Consider the following 19,930-nt stretch of genomic DNA (forward strand, 5'->3'; position numbering starts at 1 on the left):
GACCTTGAAAAACAATAGGCATCTTCCTCTCATCATGGTGATCAAATATACCAAGTTATAATATCCTGGAGCTTACGGTTCGGTTTGTATCCTGTCCACAAGGTTTTCCTAATAAGTGATACTACGACCTTGACCTTTGACCTCTGAGCTTGAAAAACAATAGGCACCTTCCTCTCATCATGATGATCAAATATACCAAGTTATAATATCCTGGAGCTTACGGTTCGGTTTGTATCCTGCCCACAAGGTTTTCGTAATAAGTGATACTACAACCTTGACCTTTGACCTCTGACCTTGAAACACAATAGGCACCTTCCTCTCATCATGATGATCAAATATACCATGTTATAATATCCTGGAGCTTACGGTTTGGTTTGTATCCTGCCCACAAGGTTTTCCTAAAAAGTGATGCTACGACCTTGACCTTTGACCTTGAAAAACAATAGGCATCTTCCTCTCATCATGGTGATCAAATATACCAAGTTATAATATCCTGGAGCTTACGGTTCGGTTTGTATCCTGCCCACAAGGTTTTCCTAATAAGTGATACTACGACCTTGACCTTTGACTTCTGACCTTGAAAAACAATAGGCATCTTCCTCTCATCATGGTGATCAAATCCACCAAGTTGTAAAGTCCTAGGGCTTATAGTTCAGTCTGTATCCTGCCCACAAGGTTCGGACAGACAGACGGACAGACAGACGGACAGAGTCATACCATAATATGTCCCCTCTTCGACGGGCGTATCAAAAAGGTTGAGAAAGAAATGATAATGATTCATTTTAAAATGATTGCTCATGTACAATGCACTAAATTTCAATTTTGGCATATTAGATCAATGACTTAGCATGAACACGTTGGAATGAAAACAAATGAATTTTTTTTAATTTCGGAAATAAAAGAAAAATATGCAAAAATCATATCGACACGGAATATTGATTAATCAAATTTTATTGATTCATTGCCCTATTAAATTCATTGAAACTGCATGAATATGAAATTGTTGCGTCTGTTTCGCTAATTTTGTCCATTTATTCTGAGTGTCGTTAAAATAGGTTTGCAATTTGTAATTCCAGGAATCTTCCAAAAGACAGATGTTGAATAAACCTATACATTTTATATACATGTGTACGTGTATGAAAACAGATAAAACGATTTAAAGAAACTTCTCGTCAGGAAAGATTGAAATATTTTGGCACGAAACGCTATATAGGCATGACCTCCACGCTTTGATTTTTTTCGGCATAATATGTTTCATCCTGGGTTTAGTTTAAACAAGGAATAGTTTAATGATCGACTTACGAACACGTTGGAATAAAAGGAAATGAATAGTTTTTAACTTCAGAAATAAAGGAAAACGATGTATAAATTGTACTGTCACAGAATATTTAATATTCAACTTTATTTATTCATTGTTCTATCAAATTCATTGGAAAAGTTGCGTCTGTATCGCTATTTTTGTACATTCAATCTGAGTGCCGTTAAAACACGTGTGCAATTTGTATATTCCAGGAATCTTCTCAAAGACAGATTTTTAATAAACCTATACATTTTTACATACGTGTATGACAACAGATAAAATGATTTAAAAAATTCTTGTAAGAGAAACATATTCTCGGGTGGGACCCCCTTCCACCCGAGAATATGTTTGTCTTACATCCCCCATACATCTAGACATTATAGAATTAGCCAGTGGATAAGAGCTAGGGGAAGATACAAAACAAAAAGAAACAATAAAAATATGATTGAAATAAATCATATAAATGAATAGATAAAACAAATAATGACTAACTACAGATCAACAGATATGCGAGTGGATCTAACATCCAATTTTAATTAGATTGTTGCATTTGCCTCAGTTTTAAACCTATAGAAAATTGCATTAATTTTTGAGAGACAAAAGATATAAATACCTCTTTTGTCATATTTCAATTGCCCCTGCCGATTTTCACACCTTCTGTACGAATGTTAATTTCAAATACCCAGATTAGCTGACCTCTATTGTGGTAAAAAAAAAAAAGACCTTGGAATTTGTGTAGAATATACATGCAAGTTATACATCCAGGGTTGGTCTTTGCATTATGTAGACAGTTCCGATAAACGATTTTGATGAAAATATTTTTTATTTAAAAAGAGAAACTTGATCATACAATTGCAACAAGACAAATGAATTATTCCTATATACAAAAAATTAAATAAATAAATAAATAAAAAAAAAAAAAGATAACGATGGCAGAGATATGCACGCATCTGCACTTGCTAGAAACTACCACAAGGGCTAAGCCCGTTTTGGGCCCGAACTCTGTGATGGTATCACAGAGTTCGGGCCCAAAACGGGCTTAGCCCCTGTGGAAACTACCAAGGGTGAGAAAATGGTATCGGATTTTGCTCTGCCTGGTGGTTTTATAATAAACTGTTTTCTTTCGATTATTTGCAGATTTTCACTGTTGAAAGCTCGTCTTAGAGACATTTTGAAATAATTGGTCAAATTCTCAACAATGATTACCTGTCCTATATCCCATGCTAAAATGACTTGCACGGTCTGTACATTTCTAAGAGCGTGGTTTGAACGATCTGAACGTTTCTACATGTATAAGCGTGGCTTGATCATGCATGCATGGAACGATTATTGCACGAATCGATTTGCAGGGAACGGTGAACAGTCTGCACGGAACGCTGAATGGTATGCACGGAACGGTGAACAGTTTGCATGAAACGCTGAACGGTCAGCACGAAATGGTGAACAGTTTGCACGGAACAAAACGAAACACTTTGGAGGTGTAGTAGCACGCTTCAGGGTCTGTAGTTATTAAAATGAAGTTAAAAATGTTCAATTGTTAACGCACGGCAGACTACCAATGCAATTAGGTCACCAGTAGCTGAGTTTACTAAAACAAAACCATACAAGAGGCCCAAGGGCCTAGAATCGCTCTTCTGATAAATTGTACAACCCCACCATTTCTATTCTTAGTATTCTAAATCTTTAGTTAAATCCTAAGAATTCAAAAAAAGTAGGTCAATGTGACCTACTTTTTGGTTTACACATTTTGAGAACCTAAGAAATATCAACTGACAAAGTTTGATGATTTTAAGCAAATTAGTATCTGAATATTGAAATATAGCTGTCAAATTCCAATCGTAGGTCATGGTGACCTACTTTTTGGTCAGCGAACTCCGAACATGCAAGACCCATCAACTGACAAAGTTTGATGACTGTAGGTCAAATAATATCTGAAATATATAAATATAGCCGTCAAATTCCAAAAGTAGGTCAAGGTGACCTACTTTTTCGTCAACACCCTTCAAACATGCAAGACCCAACAACTGACAAAGTTTGATGACTGTAGGTCAAATAGTATCTGAATTATATAAATATAGCCGTCCAATTCCAAAAGTAGGTCAAGGTGACCTACTTTTTGGTCGAAACCCTTCGAACATGCAAGACCCATCAACTGACAAAGTTTGATGACTGTAGGTCAAATAGTATCTGAAATATATAAATATAGCTGTCAAATTCCAAAAGTAGGTCAAGGTGACCTACTTTTTGGTCGACACACTCTGTAGACTCAAGATGCATCAACTGTCAAAGTTTGATGATTGTAGGTCAATTAGTGACTGAAATATATAAATATAACTGTCAAATGCCAAAAGTAGGTTACAGTGACCTACTTTTTGGTCGATACACTCCGAAGACTCAAGATGCATCAACTGACAAAGTTTGATGATTGTAGGTCAAATAGTGTCTGAAATATAGTAATTTAGCTGTCAAATACCAAAAGTAGGTCACGGTGACCTACTTTTTGGTCAACACAAACCGAAGACTGAAGACGCATCAACTGACAAAGTTTGATGATCCTAGGTTTTACAGTGCCCAAAATATGCATCTAAAATTGAAAATGTGAAATTTGAATATCTGCAAAATTCACTGTGACCTACTTTTTTATAAATATGTTTCAAGGCCTCAAGATGCATCAACTTACAAGATTTGATGATTCTAAACCTCTCGGTATTTGAAATAACAACTTAAAATATATCTATAAATGATAAGCCATAAAATTCAGAAAGTAGGTCATGGTGACCTATTTTTCAGTTGACGCATTTCAAAGTCCCATGATCCACCAACCGACAAGTTTTGATGATCATAGGCTTCAAAGTGTCCAAGATATGCATCAAAATTAATTTTAAAATAAATACCTGCAAAATTCAAATAGTAGGTCACCGTGACCTACTTTTGAGACAACTTGACACAAGGTCCTAAGATGCATCAACTGTCAAAATTTGATGATCCTAGTCCTTAATATGACTAAAATATCAAAGATTTAAGGAAATATAAATTTAGGTCAACTTTGAAGTGACCTTGAGACCACGCCCTTTGACCCAGGGTAATGCCTTGAACAATTTTTAATCTACAACATATCCTCATCCTTATGTGTAAGTTTGGTGATAATCTGCCCAGTGGTTCTTGAGAAGAAGATTTTTTAGCAACCACTAAGTTGTTTGTATTTTCCTGATTATCTCCCCTTGTTAAAGGGTCACATCCCTCTATTTAGTATGTATGAAAGCCCTTGGGCCAATGATACCCTGTAACAAATTTGAAAAAAATTGGCCAAGCGGTTCTTGAGTTATAGCCCTTGTTCTAAAAAGTTTACTCACACCGCACAAATGGCCATAGCATTAGCTCTTTGAGCCTTCGGCTCAGAAGAGCCAAAAAGCCAAATGCTCTCTCTCATGCTCTCCTGTTTACATGCATATGCATCCTCACTCTAATTTTTGCGAAACACAAGAATAATTTTTTTTGCAACATTAATTCATTTTCTTTCTTATGAAAATAAGACTAGTTCACCTTTACGCCTGTTTCATTTATTACAATGTACATAAATTGTATAAACCCCCCCCCCCCCCCCCCCCCCCAAGATGTACCATACATTATACTTACCATTTATACATATATTTGGTGCACAGCCTACTGCCAGCTCTGAAGTGTGATCCATCCTTAAACAAGCCATTATCTGACCAGGTCCACACTTCAGAGTAACAATGTGGTTACTGCAGTTCTGACTCATGTTCAGCACATCAAATGGCCTCTCAACAACAACTGAGGGCATCGGATCACAATGTTGCTGTAAAAATGGTTTAATGAAACTATCAGAAGGTATTCTTCAAAACAAGACATTCTTGGGCCACAAATTGCTCACCTTCACCACCTTGCTTATATATAAACCATACAGGAATTTAACATAACCAAGAAGCCAAAGGGCCACGTCACCTTCACCCTGCTGTATGTTGTTCACATTTTTTTCAAACTGAATTCCAATGAAAAAATTTGATCCCATATTGCGGCCCCAACATAGCCCTTAAAGGTCACAACATAATCATGATACAAGGTAAACAAGAGACCCATGGGCCACATCGCTCACCTGAGTCACCTTGGCCCATATCTGAAGACTTTCCATATATATTTGCATGTAAAACCTTAGTCCCTAATATTTGCATGTAAAACCTTAGTCCCTATTATGGCCCAAACTACCCTTTGCAAACTTGAATCTACACTATGTCAGAAAGCTTTCATGTAAATGTCAACTTCTTTGGCCCAATGGTTATTGAGAAAAAGATTTTAACTATATATTTGTATGTAAAACTTTGATCCCCCCCTTGTGGCCCCATCCTACCCCCGGGGGCCATGATTTGAACAAACTTGAATCTGCACTATGTCAGAAAGTTTTCATGTAAAAATCAGCTTTTCTGGCTCAGTGGTTCTTGAGAAGAAGATTTTTAAAGATTTTTCCTATATATTTGTATGTAAAACTTTGATCCCCTATTGTGGCCCCATCCAATCCCCCGGAGCCCATGATTTGAACAAACTTGAATCTGCATTATGTCAGGAAGCTTTCATGTAAATCTCAGCTTTTCTGGCTCAGTAGTTCTTGAATAGAAGGTTTTTAAAGTTTGTCCTATATATTTGTATGTAAAACTTTGATCCCCTATTGTGGCCCCATCCTAGCACCGGGGCCCATGATTTGAACAAACTTAAATCTGCAATATGTCAGGAAGCTTTCAGGTAAATTTCAGCTCTTCTGGCCCAGTGGTTCTTGAGAAGAAGATTTTTAAATGACCCCACCCTATTTTTGCATTTTTGTGATTATCTCCCCTTTGAAAGGGACATGGCCCTTCATTTGAACAAACTTGAAAGCCCTTCACCCAAAGATGCTTTTGGCCATGTTTGGTTGAAATTGGCCCAGTGGTTCATGAGAAGAAGATGAAAATGTGAAAAGTTTACAGACAGACGGACAGACAGACAGACAGACAGCCGGACAAAATGTGATCAGAAAAGCTCACTTGAACCTTCGGTTCAGGTGAGCTAAAAATCATGGTATGAGATGCAAGGTATGGTCATCTATATATATACAAAATTTGAAAGACCTACGGCTGAAACAATGCAAGAGATATTGACTTAAGTTTCTTAGAAGCTGGACAAAATCGAAGGTAAAAAACTGTGGTACCAAATGAAAGATTTAGGGGTGCGATGATTACACTTGCCTCTCGATATGATACATATCACGATACAGACCTGACGCTACAATACGTATCACAATACTTTTAAGATGAAGGGTCATGCCCCTTTCATAGGGGAGATAATCACAAATACAATTAACTCTCGATAAACCAAATAGATAAAAAATTGTACTATCATGTATAAAAAAAAAAAAAAAAAAAAAAAAAAATAAGAGTTTCAAATATCTCGATAAACCACCACGTACCTTTTGTTCTTTTGAATTTATGGCGCTATAATGAATTTGGCAATGAATTGAATTTCCGCCATCTTGTGGAGAAAGACTTACTATTATTGTATATGTAAGAGTTATCTTCCCTTTATGTACCGACAAAAATATCTCGTAATTTTTTTTCAAATTTTCTAACATGATTAAAATAGTTTTATCAACAATAAGGCTTCATTTCAAAACAACACACATACAAGACACATATAGACTGCAGTATGTTCCAAGTTATTTAATTACTTTGTCTAGTGTCAGTATTTAGCGCACTGCATGGCTGTTTCCTGGCAGGTGAGCTTTCATTAACTGGACCAATATCAACAAGTATTTCATTCTTTGCAGCCAAAATATCACCTATTATCCTACTTTTTATGGATTTTCCCCACAAAACAGTAGAATAATTAGTGATTTCTTGTTGTGTACATTTCGGATGGTTTCCGTGGTATGTAATAATTTGCTTATTTTCTTTGAAAGTCAACAGCAACCTCTTTCGTGGCAAAGCCATATTTAGCTAAACTGAAATATTTTGCTACAATGTAAAAACAAGACAACAGTTCATATTAAGGTATTCCACCCCTAATGATATCGGCAATTTTCGTGTAACCTCGTGTAACTTCGTATTTCGGGGAACCCCCGTCAGATGCCCGTATGATAAGGATAAGGAAAAAAATGGCGGCCTCCATGCAAGGTCGTGACAGTAAGGGTAGATTTACAAAATCGCTGCCACCCTCAAGGAAAAAGAAAAGGTCGAGGATAATAATTGATCATAATTATTCAGTAGGACACGTATGTAACGGCACGGAGTGTGGAGATGCTGTAGAAATCCCGCAAAACGCAAGTAGGGACAGTTGGAAAAAAGGTCGGCGGATCATCGAACTAGACTCTCTGTTGTCCGAATTGAAATATTGTAAAAAGTGTTTCTTAGGCCCAGTCCCGTTAACATATGACACAATAGTTGGAGAACTGAAGAAAGGTCTTGGCGGATATTTGTATGTGGTGTGTTCCAATGTTGATTGTCGACGTGTGAACAAGGTGGCATACGGGAAAACATACCGTGTGAAAAAATACGGAATGCCTTGTTTTTCTGTGAATACAAAGCTAGGTACAGGTAAGTGGTTCTCATACATATAATATGATAGAGTTTCTTAAATATAGTATATTAAGTCAAAAGCACGAATTATGTTGGCCTACATAATATTCATTTTGTTTATGCTATATTAATAAACATGTAAATGACTTTTACAGCTATGATAGACAGCATAGGCGGCCCTGACAAAGTCAACAATATGTTGTCGACTCTTAATATACCCCCTATTAGTGGTAAAAATCTGAAAAGTATGGAGAGGCGTGCTGGTGAAGTTGTTGAGGAAGTGGCCAGAAAATCTACGCAGAATGCAGCAATTGAAGCATTCAGGATGGAAATGCAGTAAGCATAATATTTTGTGTTCCTTATTAAACAATAAACTGATTTCTTGCAAAAATTTCACAATTTTATGTTTATTGTTTTTTTTCGTGTGTATATTTTGAAAGTTTTTACGCAGAGATGCTGCCAAAGAGGAGTCGGAAAAAGCATTAGCAACTATGGGCCCAGTAGTGGAAGACCTTGGTGTTTGCCCACTTCCTGATGCATCTCCATCAATCAGGTTCATAGAAATACATAAAACCATATCAAATTATTTATTTATTTTCTTTGATTTGTTTACTGTTTTATTTTTATAATGATTGAAACATAACGTTAAATTACAGACAAGTATTTTCTACTGTGTGCGATGAAGTGACTAAAGATCATGCTGCAGACCAAAACAAAGGTTACTCAACAGGTGCTGATGATGATGAATGGGAAGATTTGCCTAATGAAGGGTGATTTTTTTTTTAATGCTAAACATGTTTAACTAGTATGTAATGTTAGAAAGTGCCATAAAATTTACTGTAATCAAAGCTTTTTTTAATTTGTTTCAAATTATCTTCGCAGCAATTTTCCACCACTAAAGCACCCTTCTTATCTGCATAAAATGAAGAGCTTGACAAGGAGGAAGGCATCCAAATTGTCTAATAGCACAAAAAGGGCATTGCAGTTTCCATGCAAAGCAAGATCAGGCATGACCGTTGCTGTGGATACGGCATGGCAGAAACGAGGCTTTGATAGTCTTACTTGTGAGTATAACGACTTATATGATCTGAAACACGACTATAAATTTATACTGCTTAAATATATGTGTTAGCATAATTTCTTTAATTATTTTATCAGCTCATACATTCTTCATGAGTAGATCTGAATATGGTAAGAAAGTTGTTAAGTCTGTTGTAAATCATAGAACCTGTGGGGTTTGTAAATGGTGGCAAAGAAATAGACCAGGACTACCTGTAAGAAAACATAGGTGCGTGCGCAACCATGTAGGTAGGCCAAACTCATGGAGAGCACTGGTGGATTGATTGGTGTCAAAGAACTTGCAGCCCAGGGAACACCTATAGAGTGTATAGAAGGGGATGGTGACAACACTCTTATAGCTCGTATTAAGAAAGACCTCAACATCTCTTTAAAGAAGAAGTTTGATAAGAACCATATTCTGAAAAATATTGGGAAAAGTTTATATACACTGCATGCAGAAAAAGGTATAAAACTCAGTAAGACTGTAATTTTACATATACAGAAGTGCCTCAAATATATCTTTGCCAAAAATGCTGGAGATAAGGAGAAATTACAAGAAAACTTGAAAGCCCTTATTCCTCATCAGTTTGGAGACCACTTATTATGTAAAGGTAGATTTTGTGGCTTCAAACGTAATCAGAGTGAAACCTATGTTCACAGAAGTCTTCCATATAAGGCTGCCTTGAAAGATAATGTGCTTCGTTCAAGACTAGAGAGTCTGTTCCAGCCAATTATTGCTAATGCTGAGCAATTTGCAGACCTTGGCTCATGCCAGCAATGTGAACATGCCAATAGAGAAGTGACTCTTAGGGCACCTAAATCTCTTCACTATGGTAATTCGGAATCGCTAGATTTCAGAGTACATGCCACTGCAGCTTTTATAAATGAAGGACGACATTACATCTCACAGGTTCATTCAGTTGTTTATTGTGTGTTAGTTTCTGAGTTGTCTTATGTTTGGGCTTGTTTACAGTTTGTTTATTTCGATTACAATGTTTTTTAATATAATTTTTTTTGATTTTATACTTTTAAATAGGTAAGTTTTACTTATTATCCTTTTTTTCTGTTATTATATAATGAATAAATATCAATAATTATGTGCAATATTTCAGCCCAAAAAAGTTTATTTCTAGTTTTTTAATGTCTAAGTTACATTCAATAGGTGAACACAACTGCTGGGCTATCTCCTGGTACACATACTGAGCAGTATGCCACAAAGATGGCAAAGAAGAGGAAGGCCATGCAAGAGAAGTCACAGCTGCCATCCACAAAGCGTAGGCGTATGATTCTAAAGCAAGAACGAGCTGTTGTTCAGAGCGCATCTGAAGTACTCGAAGGAATATCATACCAATCAGGTAAGTTCCCTAATACTGAATCTACTTTATTACCAGTAATATGATTTCAATATATTGAAAGATTTATTTATTTCCAATACCTTTATTTCCAATATTGTGAAAAGGTATCGGACATGATGCTGATACGGACATTGAAAGTTTACCAGAGGCTGTACCACGGGGCATTTTTAAACCCATTCATATGAGTGAGGGAAATACTGCATCCTTTGTAACATTTGACTTAGAAACTACTGACCTCAGTAAGATACATGTATGTTATAATTTCTGTATTACCTGTACAAACATATGCTACATTGTATTTCTATTTTTCAATAATTATTTGATTTTCTTTTTAATTAGTTCGTGGACGAGTTGTACCCCACATTACACAAATGGCGGCCCATGAACTACACTCTGGAGCATCCTTTTCTGTGTATGTGATTCCTAGTTTGCCTGTATCTAGCTCTTCACAACAAGTCACTGGCATAGCTATGAATGGGTCCAACTGTATGACAGTCAATGGTAGACCTGTGGAGGCTTTAGATATACATGGAGCATTTGATGGTTTCATCAAATGGATAAAATCATTTCCAAATGCAGTATTGATTTCTCATAATGGCAGACGTTTTGACTTTCATGTACTCCTGAAAACTGTTATGGATATTGGTAAAACTGGCGAGTTCTTTGACAATGTATGTGGGTTTATAGACTCGCTTGCAGTATTTAGGAAAATATATCCAGGTAGAAAAACATACAAACAAGAAGATTTAGTGAATTCACTTTTGAACACAAGTTATGATGCTCATAATGCAATTGGTGACGTCAGAGCTTTAGGAAAATTGATTGAGCATGTGGCGCTTTCAACACAAGAGCTTCTGCAGTACAGTTTTCCCCCACGTGCTGTCCAAAGTGCCTTTCTATTCAGGGAGGAAAAAGCAAAAAATCTGCCTACACTGAATCCTCTAATTAGCCATGGAGTTATGAAGATGTGTACTGCAGAAAATGTTGCTGGTTCTGGCCTACAGCTTACCCATCTTAGAAAAAATTTTCAGCGTGATGGAGAAGATGGACTTAGAAGTACATTTATTGCGCCAAATTCCGAAGGACAACCACGAGTGACAAATGTAAAAAGAACCCTTGAAAGTGTTGTACCTAAATTGGTAGATTATTTTGTAAAGAATTAATTCTTTTCAATTATTATTACATGTGCTAGAATATACATGTATTTGCATTTACATGTATATCTGTCAACATATCTGATACGTTTTTTATTTCTTTTACCTCAGTGGCTCCTATACATATATTTGTACATAGATAAATGTTTTCCTAAGGTATATATTGATATGTACCTAATTCTGTGTTGATATTACAAGGATATGCTGATCTAATATTTGAAAATATGTAATGTTCAAAATGTACATAGTTGTCCTCGTAACCATGGTAACATACATTTAATAAGATGTGAGAAATGGGAATTTTTTTCTTTCTTGTTAACACTTCTGCATTTATCTGTGAATAATGTAATTGTTTTCAGAAGTTGTTTTTGTCCAAGAGAGCATTGAAAACTTTAAAACGATGAAAGTTGTGAAAATTCGACTTTTGAAATCATGTCATCGAGCTTTTAAATTCCATGTTATTAAAAATATGAACGGTAAAAATATTTTAAACTTTGCTTTTTTAATTTTATACTCTTTGAAGATTTTTGCTGTAAAAGAATTATCATGGTGCCAAAATAAATATGATGCCAAAATTCATGTTTCCTTTGGCACGTGTGTGTCAATCTCATAATAATTGTCAAGTAAGATCTTATGTTTTAACCTGGTTAAATAATATTAAAGGTGATAGAAGAAAAATTTTGTTATTATTGTAATAATTGACAACAATGATGTTTTCCTGAATTATTTATTTTTGATGATCGTTGAAGACAAAAAAATAATTGAGTTGGTTTTGATCATATCATGATATTTGGTGTTGAATTGAGGGTGGGTTACTTAAAATGTGCATAACTAAAGAAATAAACCGTAAAAATTGTTGAAAATTTGGGAATAAATGGCCAAAATGATACTCTTCAAGAAAATATTAGGCTTGGTTAATTTCTCAATATTGTCCATTAGGGGTGGAATACCTTAAGTGATTATCTTGCTTATTTAATACTGGGATCGATCCTTCTGCCCAGGTGTACATTGGAGATCAATATTGACCAATTTTCTCAATCTAATTAAAATCAAGACTTCTTAGATCTGCGTCGTATACTCTGCGTAAGAAGATCTGACATAACCTGATTAGGGGTCATGTTCAGAAGAACTTTATATCAGCCAATCAGCGCGTTGGCTTTAAAACCGTCGGTGTTTAAAATTCAAGGAAAACAGCTGCGATTGTTTGGTTTGAAAGAAAACACATCACTGTGAGCTAGATGTGACGTCACAATGCACCTTTACGTTGACTGGCGTTATATTCCTCACGTTAATTAAGTAAACTATTTTGAAAACTATTCAAATCATATCCATCCCTATTCATACATAAATCGCAATTCACAATTAATTTGATTTGGGTGTATTTTATCTCGTACGTTTTGTTGTTTGTATGGACGGAATTGATTAGGCATTATTGCGAAAATTTAAAATTCCTTATGTGAGAATATACAATTTTATAGTGTGCAATAAACTTTGTGGGAACGCGATTACTACAACTTGTTTACGAATACGCAAGATCGCGACCACTTTTTCCGTCTTGGTTTTAAACTTTACTTTCCCCTTTCAAAGTCTCGCGAGACCCAGAGTATGCGAGAATTTGGGCATGTTGGTACATGTAAATAATACCAATTCTGCAACTTTGGCGTGATCGATTCACCTGATTTTAACAATGGTGTACTATCCTTGCATTGCGGTAGACTGTAGTAATGATTCAAGAAAGAAACATAATACGCAGAAATATCCACAACTGATATATCTTAATGGAAATGTGGTGGATTTTTTCCCACTGCTGTCAGCCAGGAAATTCCCAAAGCTGAGAAGAGCTTGCGTCAAAATATATAGCTTCGCGAGCTAAATTCAGAAGTTCATTTTTCCTGTATCCAGACGTTTTTAAATACCTTTCATTTAAAAATGCTTTTAATTGTGGAAAGCACATGGAGGTTAAGTCGTCTTCCGATGCCATGTTTTGAATAAACAAAAAATGCCCAAGATCGACACGCTTTTCCGAACTTCTTTACAAGAGAGTTCCGCTAACTCGGTATTTACGATCTTACGTATTGCCGGGAACACGCCTGAATATCCATCATTGTCTGTATGGCGCAGTCTGACTGGCTGATAGTTTTCATGAATATTCCAAGCAAAAGGTCATGTGGACATGACCCCCAATGGGGTTAATTGTCAGATCCTATTATAGCGATTGTGAGCATATCCTAGGATCTGATTTTAATTAGATTGCCAATTTTCTGCATCACTGATCATGTGCACCCATGGCGGTTTATCGAGATAATTAACACTTTGATATAGACTTTTGTAATAAAAACACCGTGGCAAATGGCAATAACGAATTTGGTGTTTTAATGTGAATTTTAAGTAATAGGGAAAATGTTCTTAGAAAAATGTGGCGTTATAACGAAAATGGCAATGAATTGAGTGGTGATAATTCGGAAATTAACTGTATACAAAAATAAGGTGGGGTCATTTAAAAATCTTCATCTCAAGAACCACTGGGCCAGAAGAGCTGAAATTTACATGAAAGCTTCCTGACAAAGTGAAGATTGAAGGTTGTTCAAATCATGGTCCCCATTGGTAGGATGGGGACACAAAGGGGATCAAAGTTTTACATGCAAACATATACATGTAGGTACTAAATTCTTTGAAAAATCTTCTTCTCAAGAGCCACTGGGCCAGGAAAGTACATTTACCTGAAAGCTTCCTAAAATAGTGCAGATTCAAGTTTCTTAAAATCATGACCCCTGGGGGTAGGATGGGGCAACATTAGGTAATCAAAGTTTTACATACAAATATAAAAGGAAAATCATTAAAAATCCTCTTCTCAAGAAACATTGGGCCAAAGAAGTTTACATTTACACAAAAGCTTCCTAGCATAGTGCAGATTCAAGTTTGTAACAAGAGTATCGCAAACGGTACAGAGCGCCCATGAAAATGCTTAAATAGGGCGTTTTTCTTAAGCCATAATTTGTAGAACTTTGCTTCAGGTAGTATCAGCCATCATCAGATTGTGACAACTTTCTTTGCATTGTATGAATAAAGGGTCTTAGCTTAAAACTGTGACAAGAGGTATAGACAGCCAAACCAAGAGTTCTGTGTGTAAAACATTTTCCCACATTTGACCAAGTTCAACAACATTGAAGTTAAAAATTGTTGAGAATTAAAATCCTTGCACTATATGCACAGCTTCTAAGCTGTCAGAGGACTTAGAATGACAAACCATGCCCTTTATTCAATACATGTATATTTCCTAAAAACAGATTAAGTCCAACAACCTGTAATTTTTTCAAAAATTTAAGAAAATTAAAATCCTTGCCACATGCACATCTTCCATACCCATACAAATACTCTAATAAAATAAGGTCTTAACTTGAAATCTGTGGAAGGAAAAATAAAAGACAAATCATGTACTCCTTATGCAATATTTGAAAACTAACTACGTTCAGGCCAATTTTTTTTTTAATTGGTTTACGGATTTCAAAATCTGTTCGGAGGAGGTAAAAAAAAAAAAGTTCAAATGACAAAATGTTAAGTAATAAAAATGAACTTGATTTGAGGCCAATGTTTTATTATCAACTTTAATATTTTCTTCACTGTCAACTTCAGACGGTGGTATATAGCAACTATTGTGCACCTTGGCAACAATGCTGTTTCCTTCAAAAATGTTATTTGTTTATTAAATTAACTTTCTATCATTATCAAATGTCTATTGTTTACCGTTTAGTTATGTAAATCCCAAAATAAAGAACCACATCGTTTTTCCATTCAAAAGATGGCATCCATGACGTATAGGGATGCACTAATCACCTGAAGTACTAAAATCCTGATTGACCTTATTTTGTCTAAAAATTTACTTTTAAAGTTTTAAAGTCTTATTTATGAAGTCAAGTAAAGTTATAAATAAAATTCATGAACCCATAAACATTTATTAAAAAATTCTGAATTTTTATATAGGTCAGATCAATTTATTGTTGGTAGTCAACAAATATTTTACAATGAATGAATTCAATAATGTTAAATGTTTTCAAGAATTACACATATTAATTATGAATAATATTTCTTTAAAATTCATTAATAAGAATTTAAAAAGTGTATCCTCAGCAAAATGTATGCATGCAGTGATTTTTTTTGTTTTTCAAACTACCACCCCTCCTTTTGAATTGGGAAAAATTAGCGATATTTTCCTCAAATTGGGAAAAATCATTCATAGTAAATTAAAATGGTAAAGATGCATAAAATAATCAAATAATTTTTTTGTTTGAGATTTATTTCAGATCTGATTTAAAATCATAAAATAAATCATTATTTAACATTAAATATGTATTGGAAGTCACACCTTGTATAGATATTATTTATTTTTTCTAAGAAATACTTAGTCTAATTTCATAAAGAAAATAATAAATTATCAATTCACCAGCATTTGTACCCATAATCTTGTAAATATTATAATAAAGTTTCCAGAATGTCTCTCCTTTTTGTATTTTTCGGATTTTAGTAAAACCCTATACTGTTGACCACTTCCTGTTATTAGCCTGACCCTACATATAACGGTGGTCAAACTAAATTGTCAACAAAATGGCTTAATGTGTATCTGGAAACTATATACTTCGCTGCATATCTGCTTATATGGATGCCTCTATTGTTTTACATATTCTTTACAAAACCTCTTGCATGTGCAGTGGTTTGGAGAATAAAACTGAAGAAAAAAAATGTATTTACTCTTTGTCAGCAATATACGGTAACCTTTTTTATAAATGGCCTAGATTTTAAATTGGGAAAAACATATATATATAATTGGGAAAAAATAGCTAATTTTAGTGAGGGAAAACAGCCGAATATCAGTGGCATTTTGGCCCCCCCAAAAAATCACTGGCATGGTAAGGTCAGGTAGGGTTATACTTGTTTAGGTGATTAGTGCAACCTAACGTACGTCATTGATGCCATCTGAAAACAAGTGTTTGTTTTTATTTTGGGAAGATGTTATTTTCATAAACAGATAACTTATTGGAAGCAAAAAGCATTGTCACTAAGGTGCAGAATAACATTGTTAGCACCGGCTGAAGTTGACTGATATTCCACACATGACACATGAATATTATGGACTGTCCCGAGATTTCGACAGAGGCGTCTGTTCAAATATCCAGTCCAGCGGAATCTATTTGCTTTTTCTTTCTTTTTTTTTTTTTTTTGTGAAAAGGAAAAATTACAGCGTCGGAAATATAAAAGGAGTGAAAAACCATTTTATTTTTTTTCCAATATCCCAAAAAACCAGTGCGGCGGATCCGTAAACCAACTCAATAAAAATAGGCCTCAGCAACCTGTAATTTTCTCAAAAATTGAAGAAATTCTAAATCCTTGCCACATGCACATCTTTCATACCCATACAAATACTCTATAAATAAGAAGGTCCTGACTTGAAAACTGTGGAAAGAAAAACAGACAAATCATGTACTCTCTATGTAATAATTCCTCAAAACTGACAAAGTTCAACAACCTGTAATTTTCTCAAAAATTGAAGAAAATCATAATCCTAAAGTCACATGCATACCTTCAATACCCATACAAACACTGTAAAATAAGAAGGTTCTCACTTGAAAACTGTGGGAGGAGTTCACTGTACAAATTATGTACTCTCCATGTACTATTTTCTCAAAAACGGACTAAGTTCAACAAACTATAAATTTCTCAAAATTAGAAGAAAATCAAAATCCTTGTCACATGCACATCTTCAATACCCATACAAACACCATGTACAACAAGAAGGTCCTCACTTCAAAATTGTGGGAGGATTTTTAAAACAGGTACATGTACCCTCCATATAAAAATACATGCAATTTTCAAATAAAGGGGCAAAACTCCTGCAAGAGAGGTCAAAATGAATCAAAACTGCAACATTGTCTAGAATGATCTACAAAGAAGCTACATAGCAAATTTCAGCTGGATATGTGACAAGGAAACAAAATTGGAAACAATACCCAGAACAGTGGTACAAACAGACTGATGGACGGACCATAATATGTCCCGTCTAAAGACGGACATTTAAAAATCATGTCTCCGGGGGTAGGTTGGGGCCACAATAGGGGATCAAAGTTTTATAAGTGAATAACTATATTAAAAAAATCTTTAAATATGGGCCAAGGTGATTCAGGTGAGCGATGTGGCCCATGGGCCTCTTGTTTGTGCATGGTCTTTTCTGCTTTCCCTAAATATGCATTTAGTTGTTATACTGTATCAGTAAACTAAAGAAATCCTTCAAATGATAATAGGGTTTGACACTAAGGCACGTCCGACCAACCGAGTCTACTAAATGATAGGTCCGGTCGGGTAAAATGTCGATTTACTAGTCCGACTGGTCGTGTTTAAAAATTTTAAAAACTTTAAGATATTTTATTCTTTAAAAAAAAAATAACTGTAAAGAGTTTGCGAGCAATTTTGAACCGCATGATGACATAATCTCTATTTTTAGTTCTAATAAGTCGCGCTCGGAAGTGATGTTCTACGACATGCACACAATGTTAATGTGTGTAAATTAAGTTATGTTTAAATTTGGTTAAAGAGAATTATTGAAATCATTTTCATTAAAAAAAAAAAAAAAGTTCATTTGAATTGAATATAAGAAAGTGTTTATCAAATTGATGAATTACGTCGTAAACAGCAATTTTTCTGTGTTTACATATGTGCGGGAATTTCTATATTCAAATATGAATTCTCATCCTCAAGGAAAGCAAAAGATGTCCCAAGAAAGAGAAAAAAAGGAAAACGTTGGGAAGAAACAAAGCAGGGCTTATGAAATAGAAATTTTAAAAAAATTATTGAGGTCATTTTATTCTAAATGGATTAAAGAATTTCCATGCCGGCAAGAATTTAAAGAAACTGAAAATATGTTTGAAAGTAGAAGTATAAAATTGAATTACGAGATTTTTTGAGACAATTAAATGCATTTTAGTTCTAACTTAATTTAACGTTTGTCATTTAAATTAAGTATTTAGATATGGAGAATCTATCAGATTTTTTTCTGGAAAGTTGGTCATGGCTAGTGGATGGGTCAGGTCTAGCAAAAATCATTTGAAGTTCCCTGATTGGTCTTAAGTGCTCAAAAAAGTTAATGTCAAACCCTGGATAATGACAATAATCACTATGATAATTTTGACTCCACCCTGAAACCAAACACTTACCCCCTAGGATCATGAAATTTACAATTTTGGTAAAGGAATACCTATTTCTTCTAAATATCCAAGGGCATATAGTTTCAAGTAAGGAACAATAGCATTAAAGCAAATGTCATTTACATGTTTTACAAAATTTAATATACAAAATGTACACTATATATACCAAGTTTGACACCGAGTCAGAAACTCTACCCTGGGAATCCTGATGAAAGTTACAATTTTGATAGAGGCATTTCTGCTCTATATCATGTACTATACATTTAGTTTTTCTTGACGATATGCAGTTGTACAGAGAAGATTTTCAAAAATTGGTAAATTTTTAACAGTTTTTGCCCCACTCCTAAGGCCCTAGATAGGAGTCCTAAAATTCACAATATTTATGCCTTCCTTGTCCCAGAAATGCTTAATATGCAAATTTACAATTTAGGTAAAATCTGTGCTTTCTAAATATCCATTAAGTTTCAATTTAATTATTATCAATACCACTAAAGAAGATGTTATTGAAATGTTTTACACATAAACACTGTATACCAAGTTTGACCGGGCACCCACCCTGGGGTCAGAACCCCTACCCCTGGGGTTATGAAATTTACAATTTTGGTAGAGGCCTTCCTGCTCTACATCACTATAAGCATTTAGTTTTTCTTACACATGTGTGATTTTAGAGAAGATTTTTGAAAATTTGTCAATTTTTGGCAGTTTTGCCCCACCCCTAAGGCCACAGAGGTGCAGAAGTCCTGAAAATTACAATTTATGTCCATATTGTCCTAATTTAAGGATGCTTCATACCAAATTTGAAAAGAACTGGAATGATAGTTACCAAGAAGAAGTTAAAAATGTTCTTGTTTACACATTTAATAAAATACCATTTTGGCCCCACCCTGACACCAAAACCCCTACCCCTGGGAACATAAAATTTACAATTTCTGTAAAAGAATACCTGTTCTTTCTAATTAACCATTTAGTTTCAATTTAGTATCAATATCACAATAAGTTTCTTAAGTGTTTTACACAAAAACACTGTATACCAAGTTTGGCCTTGCACTGGAGTCAGAACCCCTACCCCGGGGATCATGAAATTTACAATTTTGGTAGAGGGCTTCCTGCTCTACATCACTAGTATGCATTTAGTTCTTCTTACACATGTATCGTTGTTGAGAAGATTTTTGAAAATTGGTCAGTTTTTGTTTTGCCCCTTATAAGTTCCAGGGGTGCAGGAGTCCTGAAATTTACAATTTATGTCCCCCTTATGACAAAGAAGCATCACACCAACACACAGTGATGGACGCAGAAAAATTGCAAA

At 34.9% G+C, this 19,930-nt stretch overlaps 2 protein-coding genes across 15 annotated transcripts in view; one reads left to right on the forward strand and one right to left on the reverse strand.

The window, feature by feature from the left end:
* The window catches only part of LOC125675165 (uncharacterized), a 79,814-nt gene that overhangs the window by 16,785 nt on the left and 43,099 nt on the right, over positions 1 to 19,930 (reverse strand). For all 8 annotated transcript variants that reach the window (XM_056158156.1, XM_056158155.1, XM_056158163.1 and 5 more), the window contains one exon: positions 4,937 to 5,120. In XM_056158156.1, coding sequence (XP_056014131.1) covers positions 4,937 to 5,120 — 184 coding nt within the window. The remainder of the gene's footprint in view (positions 1 to 4,936; positions 5,121 to 19,930) is intronic.
* LOC125677956 (uncharacterized) lies at positions 7,335 to 12,109 on the forward strand. 7 transcript variants are annotated; one of them, XM_048916079.2, is made up of 8 exons: positions 7,335 to 7,881; positions 8,019 to 8,199; positions 8,315 to 8,416; positions 8,520 to 8,633; positions 8,746 to 8,927; positions 10,085 to 10,277; positions 10,382 to 10,527; positions 10,617 to 12,109. In XM_048916079.2, exons 1-6 carry the CDS (start codon positions 7,422 to 7,424, stop codon positions 10,123 to 10,125), a joined length of 1,080 nt encoding a protein of 359 aa, XP_048772036.2. In that variant the 5' UTR covers positions 7,335 to 7,421; the 3' UTR covers positions 10,126 to 10,277; positions 10,382 to 10,527; positions 10,617 to 12,109. The 7 variants fall into 7 exon arrangements, with proteins under 7 accessions (XP_048772036.2, XP_048772035.2, XP_048772037.2 ...); XM_048916078.2 differs by having other exon boundaries at positions 10,382 to 10,516; XM_048916080.2 differs by having other exon boundaries at positions 10,382 to 10,462.

Source organism: Ostrea edulis, chromosome 3, assembly GCF_947568905.1.
Source record: "Ostrea edulis chromosome 3, xbOstEdul1.1, whole genome shotgun sequence".
Classification (NCBI taxonomy): domain Eukaryota; kingdom Metazoa; phylum Mollusca; class Bivalvia; order Ostreida; family Ostreidae; genus Ostrea; species Ostrea edulis.

Bases quoted from the DNA above. Each gene is read 5' to 3' on its own strand.
- LOC125677956 (XM_056158167.1), top strand. From the start codon at position 7,422: ATGATAAGGATAAGGAAAAAAATGGCGGCCTCCATGCAAGGTCGTGAC. The intron at 8,200-8,314 runs GTAAGCATAATA...GTTTTTACGCAG, and splicing joins GCATTCAGGATGGAAATGCA to AGATGCTGCCAAAGAGGAGT. The intron at 8,634-8,745 runs GTGATTTTTTTT...TTATCTTCGCAG, and splicing joins GAAGATTTGCCTAATGAAGG to CAATTTTCCACCACTAAAGC.